Source organism: Cinclus cinclus, chromosome 4, assembly GCF_963662255.1.
Source record: "Cinclus cinclus chromosome 4, bCinCin1.1, whole genome shotgun sequence".
Lineage (NCBI taxonomy): Eukaryota > Metazoa > Chordata > Aves > Passeriformes > Cinclidae > Cinclus > Cinclus cinclus.
The window spans coordinates 1,305,405-1,321,821 of NC_085049.1; the positions used below are offsets into that span (position 1 = coordinate 1,305,405).

Below are 16,417 nucleotides of genomic sequence, written 5' to 3' on the forward strand. Positions count from 1 at the left end.
TCACACACAATTCCCCCAGGCCTGTGGGGTGCTGGGGGGCTTCTGTTCTCAGCCAGATCAAGGCTGAACAGCAATTACTTGGAGAAACACAGGTCAGAGGCAATTGAAAGGATCAGCACCTCTTAGAATCAGGTCTACTATGGATAATGAGCCAGAGAACAAAAATAGAGCACAAATTGCTGCAATTAGGCAGTTATAATTGGTAATATATATGGCTGCTCAGGTTTGTTTTTTATTTCATGCTGGATACATTTTCCTTCTCCAGAGATGAATCAGCTTACTCCTCGTATTATGTTGTTTATGAAAATATTTTTGAACAATGAAAAACTGAATCTTAGCGCTGCAGTCAAAGTCAAGTCAAGTGACACTGAGGAGCATTGTTGTTTCCTTTATCCTTAAGTCATTTTTAATAGGGGTTGTAGGTACAGGTAAGCCAGTGCAAATATTTAATATTTCAGCAATTCTCAGCTGGCTCCAGACTTTTTGCTGCTCCCATGCCTGACACGGGGGAGTCTTGGATGGGAAAAGCACCTGTCACCAGTGGCTACCTGGTGGCAACCAGGTCCCAGCTCCCAGGTGCCCTCGCCAATCCCACGGCAGGGCAGGGTAGCTGGGCTGGGAAGGGCTGCTCAGGGATGGAGGCTGTGCCTGGCGAGGCTCACCTGAGGACCTACCCCACCTATCGTGCCACCCCTGCTTTGGGGGAGAGAAGGCTGGCTGTAAGCCAAGGTGGCTTGTGCTCAGTGTCACCGTGAGCACTTCAGTGAGGCGTTCCTTCCTTGTCCCCTTTATGCTAAAATTGAAAATGTGACCGATGACACTTACACCTGCCTCTATGCCTTGGACAACAAGCGCGGGGTCCAGGGGGAGCCGGCAGAGCTTCACCTGCTGGAAGAACTGCTGGAGTCTGCTGAGCTCCAGGTGCAACACCTCCTGCAGCAGGGAACAGTTATGGCACCAGGAGAGAACACAAAACCAGCTTTTGCTTATTTATTTAATCACTTATTTAGCTGTCAATTTATTTAGATTCTCTTTCTCTACTTTAAACAAGCAATGCAATTTCCGGGACCCAGAACAGTTATGGCAGCAGGAAAAAACACAAAAGCAGTTATTATTAATTAATTAATTTATTTATTTATCTATTTAGACTGTCTTTCTGTACTTTAAACAAGCAATGCAATTTCTGGAGCCTGAGAACAGTTATGGCAGCAGGAGAGAGCACAAAAGCAGCATCTATCTATCCATCCGTCCATCCATCCATCCATCCATCCATCCATCCATCCATCATCCATCCATCATCCATCCATCATCCATCCATCCATCGATCCATCATCCATCCATCCATCCATCCATCCATCCATCCATCATCCATCCATCATCCATCCATCATCCATCCATCCATCGATCCATCATCCATCCATCATCCATCCATCCATCCATCCATCATCCATCATCCATCCATCCATCATCCATCCATCATCCATCCATCATCCATCCATCATCCATCATCCATCCATCCATCATCCATCCATCATCCATCCATCCATCATCCATCCATCATCCATCCATCATCCATCCATCCATCATCCATCCATCCATCCATCCATCCATCCATCTATCATCCATCCATCCATCCATCCATCATCCATCCATCCATCCATCCATCCATCTATCATCCATCCATCCATCCATCATCCATCCATCCATCATCCATCCATCATCCATCCATCATCCATCCATCCATCATCCATCCATCCATCCATCCATCCATCCATCCATCCATCTATCATCCATCCATCCATCCATCCATCATCCATCCATCATCCATCATCCATCCATCCATCATCCATCCATCATCCATCCATCCATCATCCATCCATCCATCCATCCATCCATCCATCCATCCATCTATCATCCATCCATCCATCCATCCATCATCCATCCATCCATCCATCCATCCATCTATCTATCTATCCGTCCGTCCATCCATCCATCCATCCATCCATCCATCCATCCATCCATCATCCATCCATCCATCTATCTATCTATCTATCTATCTATCTATCTAATCTACTAATTTATTTAGACTGTCTTTCTGTACTTGAAACAAGCCATGCAATTTCCAAAGCCAGCAGCATCCGTGTGACCTTATAACAGTTAATGAGGTCACACTGGTGTATTAGAAATAAGAACTGCAATTTTATTCCACATTGATAGGTTTTTTTCTGCCTAGATGTGCTACCCGCTCATACTGCCCTGTAGGTTCAGATGGAAAGAGTCTGATTCCAGCAGCAGGGAGGGACAGCACAAGGGACAATGACTTCAAATTGAAGGAGGGAAGGTTTAGACTGGATGTCAGAAAAAATCTCTACCTGTGAAAGCAGGCTGGATGGGGCAGCCTGGTCTGGTGGAAGGGGTGCCTGTCCATGGCAGGGGGTTGGAAGTAGAGGGTGTTTAAGGTCCCCTCTGGCCCAAAGCACTCTGTGATCCCGTGATTCACTGGCCCTCGTTAGGGGTTGATCAGCCTTGCACTGCTCTGCTGTAACTCCTCTATCTCATAGGGTTTATTGCCTTTCCCAAGATCTTCCCAACCTGCTGCTTGTTTTCTCAACTCTGTGATCTCCCTTGCCTAACTCTGTTAAATGCAAGGTTTGGGAGCTTCTCAGTATCACAGGAACTGCAGCCTTGAGATTAATCTCAAAAATCTGAATTATGCATCAGTGATGTATAATGTATTACTACTATTTCTTTTCCTTTACGTGGATTTTCCTTTTGCAAATATTTTTGTCTTTTTCATTCTGTGTTTGCTTTGTTGATCTCAGTAGCGGCACTGAGAGTTTTTCTGAGAAACCCTTTGAAAATCTTTGATTCCTTAACAAGGCAGAAAGATTCATGAGACTGTTCATGATAACCAGCAGTGGCAAGTATATTTTTATTTGGCTTTCTGCTCTGCCTAGCTGAGATTCCCACAAGAAGCAGTTTTACACACCAGGTGGGTAACAGCAGCTGTTCTGGAAAATTAGCAGTTCTTAGCTGGAAATGCACATATGCAATACAAAAGCTGCACCCACTGGAGAAGACAAGTGCAGGTTTCTACTGCCAAGGAGGAATCTCTGCAGGTACGTGCTCAGTGTTCACTGCTAAGAGCTGTATTTGAGATATTAACTACATTCCACTCTGGTTGCCTTTGCTAAGAAATGAGGATAGGTCCAGCCTGCCAAGGACAACTCTTAGCAAAGCTTTCAATAAATACTGCAGCTCTACAGGAGTCAAATATTTTGGGCTGAGGTGCTGAATGTGAGAATTCCTCTCAGTGAAATGATAATCAATGATAATCAACCTTGCTGCCATTATTTCTGGCTACTTCCAAGTCCATTTAAGAAGCCACCCATTAAGGAATTTAAATGGCTTAAAAGATCTGCAGACCTCAACAGTAAAAGTGATGAGAGTTGTACCATTAAATATCTATGTGTTACCTGTTTTCAGAACAGATAAATATGTATAAAGTTTAATATTTTGTTTATTTATGCAAAGGCTATTAAAAGAAAGAGGTGTTGCCTTAGAATAAAAAAAAAATTCCCTAAAGACACTTCAAAAGAAGGGGCAGTATTTTTAAGCAAACCTTTCTTTTTGGGTCACTGGCAGCTTTCACTTTTGTGGCAATGTCTTCCAGAATTCTGATGAGTTTTTCTTCCTTAGAAAACTCATTGTTCAGGGCTTGTCCAGCACAGAATTGGAGAGCAGCCAGGAGTTTCTTATACCACATTCTGAAATGAACTTCATTCTGTGCATTCTTCAGCAGCCTGAAGGAAGGAGAGGAAAAAAAAAATCTGTGTATCTAAAATGAATTTTATTGTATATCAGTTCCAGCAGGAGCAATAAACTCCAGACTAATCTACTTTTGGTCACTTTGGGCAGCAGAGAATGAAAAAAAAAATAAAAGTTATTTCTTGTAGGCAATGAGTCTCAAGTCCCATTTGGTAAATAATAAGATTCCAAATGTGTTGAATAAACAGAAAACTGTCATTTCTAATTGTCATACTTAGTGCAACGCCTGTATTGCTTCTTATTTCCGCAAGAAAAATTAACAAAGTGAAAGGAAGTTGCATTTTTGAAGTCCAGTCTTAAACATATATCCCTAAATGTTTGGTTTTGTTTTCTTTTCTCGTGCCAGTTCATTTATACAAGCAAGCACATCTTTGAGCTAGGAGCTGCATTTGATGCCTGTTTTAGTCTCAGATGGACCATCAATTCTAGAAATTTTCACTATTTTAAGCTGAGGAGACATTTCTGAAATTGGCTATACTGCTAAAAAGAGTGAGACGAGCCCATTTTGTTCTGCTCTTTACTGGTAAGTGCTGGTCTAAAGCAAAACTCAGCTTTTAGTTCTTCTGAAACCTGCAAAAGCTTTGGGACTGGAGCTACTGCCAACATAAAAGCCAGAAATAAAAACAAACCTCTTTTTAATAATAACCACCTGCAGTCTAATTACACACCTATTTGGGTCAGGAAAGCTGGGGAGTTTAGAGGGAGTTTTTTTTAGCTAATCAAATTGATCATTGGGAAATGTTTTCCTTGTGTGAGCCAGAGGTTTTGCACACAGTTTGATTTCTTTTTGCAAGCGTAGATGGAATCACCAGCTCAGTGTTGTTGTTAGAACATCCTGCCCATCACCTGGGATTTCCCTGAGCCTGAAGGACTGGTGAAGTGCTCTTTGCTTTTGTGTGAAATCTCCCCCCTCACAGCTTCATCCTTAAGAACATCTCAAACCTCAATTTCCTCATAAACGTCTGAATCTTAATGCATCTTCCCCGACCTAAAAAAAAATAATGCTGCTTTTCACAGGACAGAAATCAGTGAAGCTCTTGACTTTTAAGGCGCATCACATGAATGAATATGTCGCATAAAAAAAAGCAAGAGTAAGAAATTACTTGAAGCACTGATATTTAAGGGTGAAAAACTATAATTCCTATGTACTCTTATGTACTCTTCAGCTCCTCCAAATCATATCTAAGGCATTACAGTATTGCTAGTGCAGCACATGCCTCTTTTGGTGATGAGGGATTTTTAGAAAGCAATCATTTTTCTAAGTCCTCTTTTCCTGTATAATTCGAGGCAGAACAATATCACCTACTGGTTTCTGAGAAGCCTTTCCAGTTACACAAAACCTCTGAACATCTGAGGATTTGAAAATACTCAAAGAATGAGTGGTGTTTCTATCAGAAGTACCTAGACATGAAAGGGAGGCAATACGAGAAGTTTATCATCAACAATCTCTGGAGAAGTCTGAAATTACTTTTCTTTTTTTTTTTTTTTTTTTTTTTTTTTTTTTTTTTTTTTTTTCTCTTTCCCCTGTAGACTAGTAAAAAAACCAAATAATTACTTTTTGGATGCCAAGGAAATACAAGTTGTCATTGGTGGAAGGCAAACCTCAGCACACAGAGGCTGCTGTGTTCTTACCCTGAACCTTTCACAAACTGGGGAAGGCTGAGAGCACCTGCACACTTGGAAGTGGAAAACCATATTCCTTCCTATTTCAGAGTAACACCCAGATTCCACAGGATGGGACTCAGCTGCTTAAATGCCAATAGCTCATGTCATTTTAGATATCCTAGGAGATCCACTTCCTCCAGCTGCTGCCTTGGAAAGGCACAGGTCCACCAGAGGCAACACCTCGTGTGTGCCAGTCCCACGCAGGTGTCTCAGACTCCCTGTTCTGTTCAAAACATCCTGTGCTTAGGGCACTGCATCACTCTGCTGTGGACTTTTAGCTCAGCTGTAGGCAGACAAGACCATTTAAAACAAAAAATTAGTCCAACAGCAAGTCAGGAAGAGGCTTGCTGATTATCTTTTAAATAAAAGCTTTACTGGTACAGTCCCGATTGCCACGTGGGCAGGAATTTTAGTCTATCACAGCAAAGAGCAGCCAAACATTACATTTTTCTGGCACATAGTCAGATTGAACTTTTTCACTTCTGTCCTGCAAATACAAATGCACCTAAACTATTGCTGAGATTTCTGTTTTGAACTGGACATCTAATGCTTGAGCCTTGTCTGCGCTGAGGCTTGCACTGGAATCACCTCCCGAGTATCTAAATCACATTCATTCACCCACCCCATTTTTAGTAGTACATATTTAGGATATCCATAAAGGCTACCTCTTCATGTTTGAGATGGCCCTTTAATCCTCTGAGACATAGAGAACATTAAACCAGCTCTTATTTCTCTAAAATGAAAGGCTTAGGACTTCACACACGGGAAGCAAAATAGCAAAACCAAAATGGTTTACTATTTTAAACAGAGCTACTCCCTGCATAACACAGATCAACGTGGAAGATCCATTTTTTGATTGTTCTTGTGGCTGATTGTTTACCAAAAAATAAGCTTCTCTACACATATGATGTAATGATTTCCTTCCTGACAAAGGATTATTGGCCAGATTCAGAGAGGTGTACATGATAAAAAATATTTCCTTTTTCTTTCTGAGAAAGGATTATGGGCCAGATTCAGAGGTGTGTACATGAGGACACAGGGTGGATGGAGTCAGGTATGGTTCTTGAGCCCAGCCCATGGGGAAAGCTGGGGCAGCCACCCTGATGTCACTGCTAAAATCCACATCCCTGGCAGCCTGAACACACACATGGCAGGTTTTGACAGAGCAATATAAGGGATTGCATTCATAAATTGTCCAATCAGCTAAAAATATGAACCTAAAACATTCTTTCTACACCTGTTAGAGCTTAATTCTAAAATATGAAAGTCAGTTCTTACACATAATTTCCACATATAGTTCCATCTCTCCACCTAAATGGTTCTATCTGTTTTATCTGGAAATGCGAGCAGTGTTCTGCTATGTTTTCATTATGCCTGGAGCTAAGTTACTGAACTTTAAACTAGGCTTTAGGGCTTTTTACTCTCTTAAGGCACTTAAAGTATATTCCTACTTACTTAAAAGTAAGCCTTACATTTCTACTTCATGTCTATGTGGCTCAATAATATTCCTATTTGCTTAAAACTAAAACTTACACTTTTACCTCAAGTCTGTGTGGTTTAATATATTTTAACTTCTCTAAAGGCTTTAATTAAATCCCTGCATTCTTTTCTCTCTCTGTTGGGACTCAGAGAGGTTCCTATTTTATTTCTATTTTAGACACTCCAACAGGCTCTACACTCAAAACACTCCAAGGAACTGGTCCAGGAGCCCGGCTTCTGTGCCTGCCCACTGGGGCAGGCGTGCTCCTAAAATCCTGCAGACCTTCCTTTGCAGAATGATTTGTCCTAACTGGGTCTGACCTTCACGTCCATTTTACAAAAGTGGTCCCAAAGGGGATGCAAAGGACAGCTCTGAATGCGGTGACTCACTGTGGGCTCTGCTGAAATATTTATTCAACAACTGATGGAACGCGTTGTTGCAGGTCTGTCCCCCCAGCTCGCTGGCACACACATCCTCACCCTGCCGTGGTGAGAACAGAGTGGAGACAGGAAAACCTGCAGCTTCTCTGCTTGTGGGATGGAGAAGAGCTCAAGACACTAATGAAATTTTCAAGTTAGAACAGGATGCCTAGCTGTGACAGAGCAGGATAAAATTGGAATGGTTTAAAGCCCAAGGCTGCCAGTAAAGAAGCATGTGAAGTTGTTTTTTCCTGATAATATTCACAGCATTCTGCAAGACAGAACTCAGTATGAAAGCCTGGCTTTATGCCAGGCCTAGATGGAGAATCTTGCTCCTAACAACAGAGAGACCCTTCAGGTTCCCTGATTTGGGACAAACACCCTCATTGTCACCAGGCTGCTGAAGTCACATGCTGTCCCCGGGTCGCCTTTGTGAAACAGCCCAGGAAAAGAAGTTGTCCTGAGCTCCAGAGATGGAGTAGCTCAGGTGCAGGGGTGCCTTGAAAGACGTCTCTGCCTTCTGCTTCTCCTGCTCTGAGCACACACCCACCCCACGTCTGCAGTGTCACCAGCCCCATTTCCTGGCACTCACAGCCGCAGGGTGGCTGTGTGCTTTCTGCGTGCAGAAATGTAGGGTTTGAGAGGTTTGTGCCACCACGGGGAAGAAAGGAAGGTGGAAATGAGTCAGGCTGCTGTAAAAGAAAACATCAAAAAACCCCCAACGAAAACAACAAAACAAAAAACCCCACCAAATTAAAAAAAAACCCACAAAAAATACCAACAAAAAACCAAAACAAACAAACAAAAAACACACACAAAAAAAGAAAGGAAAAAAAGGGAAGAAGAAAAAGGAAGGAGATTGGATGGGTCTTGCTGGAAAAATAGGTGAGCTGGCCTCGCTCTCCCTCTGTGGTGCTGGATGACACAGCCTGCTCTCTGAGTAGGATTTGGCAGACACAGGAAAGAGTGAGGTGGCCCAGACAGCTCTGCTGCTGCTTCAGCATCTGCTCCTTGTCTCCTCCAGGAAGGGGAGCAGGGTGAGCTGGAGAGTGATGCCTGACAGGACAGATTTGCTCACAGGTAGCCACAAGTCTGTCAAGCCACATTCTCACAACAGCAACAAAAAAAACCTCAACAAAAACAAAGAACAAAAAAAACCCAGAAAAAAACCAAATCAAACCAAAACAAAACGAAGAAAAAAAAAAAAAGAAGAAAAGTCCAGGATTTGCAGTATTACTGCAGGTTTAGCACCTCGCTGTTACAGAGCAGCAAGGCAGTTTGACTGGGTTATTTATGCATGATATCAAGATTATTTGTCAATAATGTGTTAACGATTAACATGTTAATAATTTGTTATTAATCAATCCTGTCAATAATTTGCTAACCCTGGTTAATTTGTTTCCAAGTGCTCTTCTGGGATTTATTACTCAAAGAAATGGTGCTGCCAGCGCACGCTGTGTGCGCTTTGCAGGAGGTTTTTGGAATTCAGAGGCACACCATGAAAGCGAGCAGCCTCAGGGCTGTGAGTGCTCAGGTACCTTCTGCTGCTGGGCAGCTTTGGGAAACCCCAGCGAGGAAGCAACACTCTTGGTTCTGCAGGTGCATCTCGTGGTGCTTTTCTGTTTTGCTAAGTGGGAGGCAGGACAAATCACACAAGAAGAAAACAGTGGTACAGGACTGCTGCTCGCCATGGCGATAATTGCATTAACATTATTCTCCTCAGCCCTTTGTATCAAAGATTAGCTCACAAAAACCCTTCTCCACGGCTGCCCAGCTCCCGTGGCTGAGGTTCCCTCTGTCCTTTGACATCCTGCAGAGCTCCCCGTCTGTCCTCGCTGCTTTATTGTGCTGTGCCACACACCCGAACCTTTTCACTTTTTTTGTTTTCCACTCCTCCAAGAAAACATTTTGCTGTTTGCATTCTTAACCAGGAGAGTAAGAACAGGGCTGGTCTGCCTGTAGGATTTCACTCGGGCTTTGCATCTCCTTCAGTCTCAGCGCAAGATCCCCAGAGACACCCGCATGACAGAGTGACAAAAATGTACAGCTGAACACTGAGAACTCCGGCTACCCCGTGGCATGGGGATGAGCAGGCAACTGCTGCTAGTAATTAATTACTCAGTTAATTAGAGTGAAAACTCTCTTTGCCTTTTTACCTTTATCTCCCCAACAGCACACTGGACAAACTCTGGAAAGGTGTGATTTATGTGCTACAAATCAAAGAAAAGGAACCAGAAACACGGGAACAGCAGCACCATTGTGGGCAGAGCTTTGGGGGCATTGCACACAACAAAATACCAGAGGTAAAAACGTGAGAAGCACAAAATAGCTGGCACTTGAGAGCAATACCATTTCTGCAGGGGAAAGGGGGAGCAAAGTCAGTTAGGCAGAAGTTACTGTACAGGAAGGATGGAAGAGACACTGCACTTCTCCCAAGTGTTTGGAGTACTGAGCATTTTCCACAGGTTCACAGACACAGGACAAGGAGATCAGCTTGACTGGAAGGACGAAGGCTGAACTTCCTTCTGCTCTCCCTTTCTTTGGCCAAGTACAAAGCCAGCAGAAAGGGAGAGGCACAAGAGGCAAAGCTCTGCTTCGTATGCTGACCTTCCATCCTTATTTCTATTCTAGAACAAGAAGAGAATGAAAGTTAATGTTTCTTGAGTAGACTGAGCGAGGTGTGGTGCATTTTTGTAACCAATAAATCTCCAAGATGAAGAAACAGCAGCTGTTCACTTGCTTGGAGCACCTGTCCACTTTTGGCTCTTCAGCTTTCTCACATGAAAAAGCTGCAGCCAGTTCCACATGCTGCTTCTCCCAAAACAGAGCTGCTTTTATAGACTCATTTTTCAAAGCATTACCCCTGAACAGAAAATAACTCTGCTTAAAGCAAAATTGTTTTCTAACATACCACGTGATTAATTTGCTCTTGCTTTTCTAATTCTTTTTTTTTCATAACATAGAAGAAAAGTCTACCACATTGATCTCCCATTGACAACAAAATATTGTTGCAGATATATAAAGTATGGGGGTTAGGCTTGAGGAGCACAACATTGCCATTATTTTCTAAGTTCTTTATGAACAGCACAACACAATTTGCATTTAGACAAATCACTTGGTTCAGTAGATTCAGCCAAGACAGCTCCTCCCTCTCCCACTGAATGCCTGAACTGTGGAATGTGTGTCCTGCTGACTCACCAGTAAATAAATAAATAAATAAATAAATAAAATTACCAGATCAGAGAAAACAAAAGCTATGCTACACTGCGCAGGGAAGGTGCCAAACCCTGCTGAGGTTGCCTAGCAGAAAAATGTTTTCTTTGATATGTAATACAGTTAGCTGCACACACTCTGTATTAAGAAAATGAATCCCAGATAAAACTAGTGTTGTTTGGAGGAGGAAGAGCTTGAAAGTGAAACAGAAATGAAATGAACCTTGGAAATGAACTGTATCAAGAATTAATTGGAAAGTATAATGGTGCACTATCACCACCAGAGATAGATCCTGCTTGGTCTAAGGTCGAAGCAAGAAACAATCATCCTCATAAGGTTCTCTCCGATTTGTTGAATGGATATGATAACATCAATATAAGTGCTACAAAGATCATCTGGTAAAAAACAGTGCTGTCTCCTGCTCCAGCAGGTAAAAAAAAAATTAAATTAAAAAGTCGTTAGCAAAGTGTGTCTTTTTTCTAACCTGCTCCTCTTCATTGGGTAGGATCTGAAAGCAGAAATTTATTAACACACGATCACAAAAAAAAAAAAAAAAGAAATATCCCCAGCAGAACACCTACACACCAAAATTTAGTGGTTGTTTCAAAATGTATCTGTGTACAGCAGTAGTGCCCTGAGATAACTTCAGATTCTCTGAGCAGGGTCCACCAAAGATCCCACCCTAATAAAACATCAAATTAAAGCTACAGAAATGAAAAGCCTTCACTCTGAAGTGCCATTAAATACTGAGGGTGATTTCAGCTCAGACAACATCTCTAGGTTGAACTGGTTTCAAATATTAATAAAAGAAGTACCACCACTGCCTCTTTAAAGAGACTGATTAAATCTCCTCTCCAAAAACTGCATTTGAAAATAAGAAAAAAAAATTGTTCAACCAAGGTATTGCATTTGATATCTTCATGAGCATATCAATTGGATATATCAATTTCCATTCAATGAGAAACTTGGCATTCAAGTCTGGCATTAATTTTGAAAAGTCTGGTTCCATCTCTGCCAGTTCCTTCCCCACGTGCCTGAGTACATCCCTGTCTGTGCTTTCCCCAAAACTGCAGATTTTCTCCCCAGAACAAATGACACACTGTTGTCAGAATTCCATGCAGTATCTTACACCAGCATCAGCAAGTCTGAAATTGTCCAACAATCTGTCACTGTGAGAGTTCAGAGTAAATGCATGCACAGGAGCTGAAATGCACCATTCATTCCAGGCACAACAGAAATCGTTGTGTTCTCCCCAGTGGGTGAGTGCACTGGGAGCTGGCAGTGAATGGGATTAGATGGGATAATCACCACCAAAATTAGCCAAGCCCAGTGGCTTTATTGGGATGCTATCCAATATGCCAGCAATTACTTGAATACAGGAGGTGACTAAGCTACTCTACTTTCAAACTATATAAATGAAATGCAAAATTCATTCACATTGAAGCACTCACTGAGAGCCAATGGACTTGCAAAGCTCTGTAATGTTTCTGAGTTTAGGCCACAGTTATCACAGCAATACACGGAGGAGAAACTGAAAATGTTTTTCTTTAACTGCCTATTGTTTGGGTAGTTTGTGTCTATCAAAATGGCTTTGGAGAGCATCTGTGGTTCCCACTAGCTTCACAGCTGAACTAAAAGAATTCCTCATGACACTATAAAACACAACGTAAGACACAGAACTAATTCTGAATGGTTCTGCATGCACTGGGCAATCCAAATACACACAAAACTCAGAACTAAATGAGCTACATCACAGCACTTTGGTAACTTAATTTGTTGGTTATTTTTTTTATTTTATTTTTTTTATTTTTAGTTCAGCTGGTTTTATCTGGGGTAGAGCTTATTTCCTTCCCAGTAGTTGGTATGGAGCTGTGTTTTGGATTTGTGCTGGAAATAATGGTAATTCAGATGTTTGAAGAGCCAAAGCCTTTTCTTCTCCTCACCCCGACACACAAGTGAGTGGGCTGGGGGTGCACAACAAGTTAAAAAGGGACACAGCTGGGTGAGCTGAGCTGACCCCAACTGACCAAAGGGTGTCCCAGACCATATGGATCACGCTCAGCAGATAAGGATGGGGAAGGAGGAGGAAGGAGGAAAATTTGGGGTGATGGTGTTTGTCTTCCCAAGTCCCCAGTGTGTGATGGGTCCTGCTCTCCTGTGGATGGTGGCACACCTGCCTGCCCATGGAATGTGAAGAACAAATTAATTCCTTGTTCCACGGGGCTCATGTGTAGCAGCTTTTGCTTTACCTGTTCCACCACCTGCACTCAGTCCATGATTTTTCTCACTTTTCTAATTCTCTGCCCCATCCCACTGCAGGGGACAGTGAGTCAGTGGCTGTGTGGGGCTTGTTTGTCCTCTGGGGCTAAACCATGACATTAATACACTAACACAGAACCAGCTTCAGGGAGAAAACTGAAATTGTCTTTCTGCCAAGGTCATTAAGGGCCTTAGCTGCTCATAACAGGAGCAGTTCAGATTCTATTCATACATTCTGTGACAAATCTTTGTAATCCTAGAGTTTTCAGATTACTTTTTTTTTTCTGGGCATGGGAAAAGAAGAGCTTGGTTTAGTGGGGTGGGGAAATAGGATGAGACACTGACATTGTTTTTCAATATTAAGGCATTCAAAGGAACTTGTTCTGCAGAGCAGTTAATTTTCCTGTTTGTTCTGCACTCGGTTACAAGAATTTACTTTGTTTAACAATGTCGACATTCAAAGCTGTTATCTTTCAAGTAGAGCCTTAGATTTTTAGAGACAAGGTGCTCCGATGTCAACAGCAGCAGAAGGATGTATGAGATTTGATATGTTTCAAACACATGGGGAGGTAATGTTTCTTTTAAGGCAGCATCCCTTCCACGTCTCTGAAGCTGTCTGTAGATCCACTGTGTTTTAAGCACAGGTAGTACAGACTGCACAAGAACTGGTTCCATATTATTTCCTGACATGTCTGTCTTCTGGATCTTTGCTTTCATCACTGCTGTAGCTAGCAGACCAGCTTATCTTATTTTCCCAATATCTATCAAAGGGAACTTTATTCAAATCAATGCCTAACAGGAACAGGGAGGAAAAATGAGCCTCAGCAGGTGCTGCTCTGAGTGTTTCAGAAATCCTGGTATTTCAGTGCAATTACAAGACTGCAAACTGCTGTTTGCAGTGCACCCCTCAGATGTGACAGAGTGTGCTTTCTGCGAGATGTGGAGCCCCCTTTTCGTGTCACTTTGCTGTGTGGCAGCTCAGTGCTGCACAACGACAAAGGATGCACAGATCAGCCTGGAGGACCTCAGAGCTCTGTCAGCTCTGTGCCTCTGCTGGGTGACTTTGTCAATGGCATCACTGGAGACAACTTGCATGGCTCACATCAAGTGGTGTCAGGAGGTCCCTTACCCTTCAAAAATAACTCATTTGTTTTCAGGGAACAGGAGAGAGAAAATCAGAATTTTCATTGGGGAAGTCTTTAGAGATCAAATAACACTCTTTCATCTTTTCATGATTCTGACTCCTTTAAGGGAGAAATCTCTTCACACTACAACTCTCCTTATGATTAAGGCTACTCTGCAATCTTCTTCAATTAAGATGATAGCTACCATGTTTTAGTTTAATTAAAAATAGAGGAGACCATGAAAGATGGTGGCAGGAAAGAAGAACAAGCATTTACATGGTAAAGAAGAATATTTTATCTTCATACCTTCCATAGGCCTGTTTTATTTTTCTTCCTCTTGTCTTTGCCTGCATTAATATTTTCTTCCATGTTATACATAGTAATAATATCTCTTGCAAAGTTAGGAAAGCAGAGCAGAGATGGAAATAACTTAAAATTTCTCCTTTTTAAATATTGGTATGGTTCTGATTCTCCTTCCATTTCACTGCTTTATTGCCACCAAATATTGGCTTTGTAAATAAAGAAGAGGGAATTTGAAGTTAAGCCCATGTACCAGGGAAAGCTTGCTGTAAGATATTAGTAAGAGCAAACCTTTCTTTTTTAGATGGCCCAAGGGTATTTTCCTAGTCGACAGCTGGCCTAGTTACCATGGAAAACAGAAGAGCTGGAGGGCAGGCACAGTAGGAAAACGAGGCAGACCTACACGAAATTGGGTTGGCTTGGTTTGCAGAGGCTTGCTGGAATTAATCTCTCACTTCAGATGCCTTGCTGCTCTTTCATTGCTGGGAGTAGACTCAGAGTTTCATCTAGGTTTAAAAGTCCTCAGCTCTGCTGAGACATGTTCAGCTGTGGGACCAGATCTGAATAGACTTCTGAATAAAGTAAAATCCCTTTTAATGAAGCCCTAAGCAAGAAGGTGTTGCTTCTTAAGCTTTTACCAAGGAAATCTTACAGCAGCCTCTTCAGATTAAACTGAATTTTAACCTTGGGGTTAAAATCCATAGATTTTCATGTCAGAAGAATTTAAGGCAGACACAAGAATGAAAATCCATCCTGAATTCTATTTGGTAGGTAACCTTGGCAAAATTATTTTATTTCTCTGCGCTTCTGTTTTCCTTTTCAAAAGAGGAAAGATTTATTTCTCGTAGGCTCTCCACAGAATGCTGTGTTTGTTTCTAAGCTGCTCTTATGCCAGAGGTAAATGCCATGGCAAACAGGTCTTTTTAATGACATTGCCACCTCCTTCTCACGTGGGAGCCCATCTCACCAACATCCTTCAATCATACGGGAGAAAACAACAGCCCCAGGCATATCTTTTGCTCATAAGAAAACAGAATTAAGATTCAGTTGTTGTGATAAAAAGTCCAGGTCCGCTTCCAAGATTCACAATCACATTTGTGGAAGTATTATTGCAGCAAGCAGATGTCATATTTCCATATGTCCTGAGTCAGGTAAAGAATGGAGCGAGCTCTCCAGGGGCAGTAGTTGGCAGAATAAATATAGGTCAGCCATCTGACACAGAATGCTCCTGGGACTCTGAAACTCCCTGGCTCTGCTGTTGGCATTTTTCTCACCCTCAGAGTGCTGTCCCTGTGCTCAGCCCATGTGAGGATGCAGCTGGATGAAGGACTGAGCTGCATATCTCCCACCTTTCTTCTCCTCTCCTGCCGTACCAATAGCTCTGAATCAGCCACATTCCTTCAGAGATGTGTGCTCTGCTGACAGAACAAAACTCTGGGCATGCCAAAAGTTAATATGGGTAACTGCCATGTTTTTCCTACCAGCACAGCCACGGGTGAGCCAGGCAAATTATTGTTTAAATCACCTTTAAATTGCTGGTCTGAAAACTCCTAACAACAAAGCCAGGCAACAGATGAAGGCAGCACAGCTTTGAATTGATGCAAAAAGAATTTAAAGTGGGGCATCCTTTGAAGGAGGCTCCATTTTCACTCCACGTGCAAGAAATGAGTGACACACACAACAAAACACTGAAATTCAGGAATATTTGCCACCCTGGCTGCTCCAAATCACTTCCACAAGCTGCCCTACCCATAAAAGTACATACATGAGATCCCAGGGCTGTGTGAGTCACTCAAAAGCTGGTGCCTATGAGAAAAGTTTAATTAAATTAAAGTGCTTCTCCTGATAGAAATCATCACACCCAATGACTGACATTGTGGAGCAGGTTAAGTAGAAGAATAAATGCTGGGTTTTGATCCCACACTCAACAAAGGAAATGCTACAGAAACGTGGAAATCTTGTTTGCTGTTTGACCTTCTCCATGCCCAGTGCTCACAGGACAATTATTACAAATGGCAAAGCCTTTTTTTCCAGCCAGAGCCCCATTTCCCTTGCTGAAGTACAAACAAGTTCTTCCTTCAGTTAAAAATGTATAATGTGCTACAACACTCATGATGAGGGACTATTCC

At 42.2% G+C, this 16,417-nt stretch overlaps 1 protein-coding gene across 1 annotated transcript in view; it reads right to left on the bottom strand.

Moving 5' to 3' along the window:
- PIK3C2G (phosphatidylinositol-4-phosphate 3-kinase catalytic subunit type 2 gamma) overlaps positions 1–16,417 on the bottom strand; it is a 195,065-nt gene that overhangs the window by 77,824 nt on the left and 100,824 nt on the right. Inside the window, exons 18-19 of the mRNA XM_062491554.1 lie at positions 3,623–3,803; positions 826–933 (exon numbers count right to left, since the gene is read on the bottom strand). Coding sequence (XP_062347538.1) covers positions 826–933; positions 3,623–3,803 — 289 coding nt within the window. The remainder of the gene's footprint in view (positions 1–825; positions 934–3,622; positions 3,804–16,417) is intronic.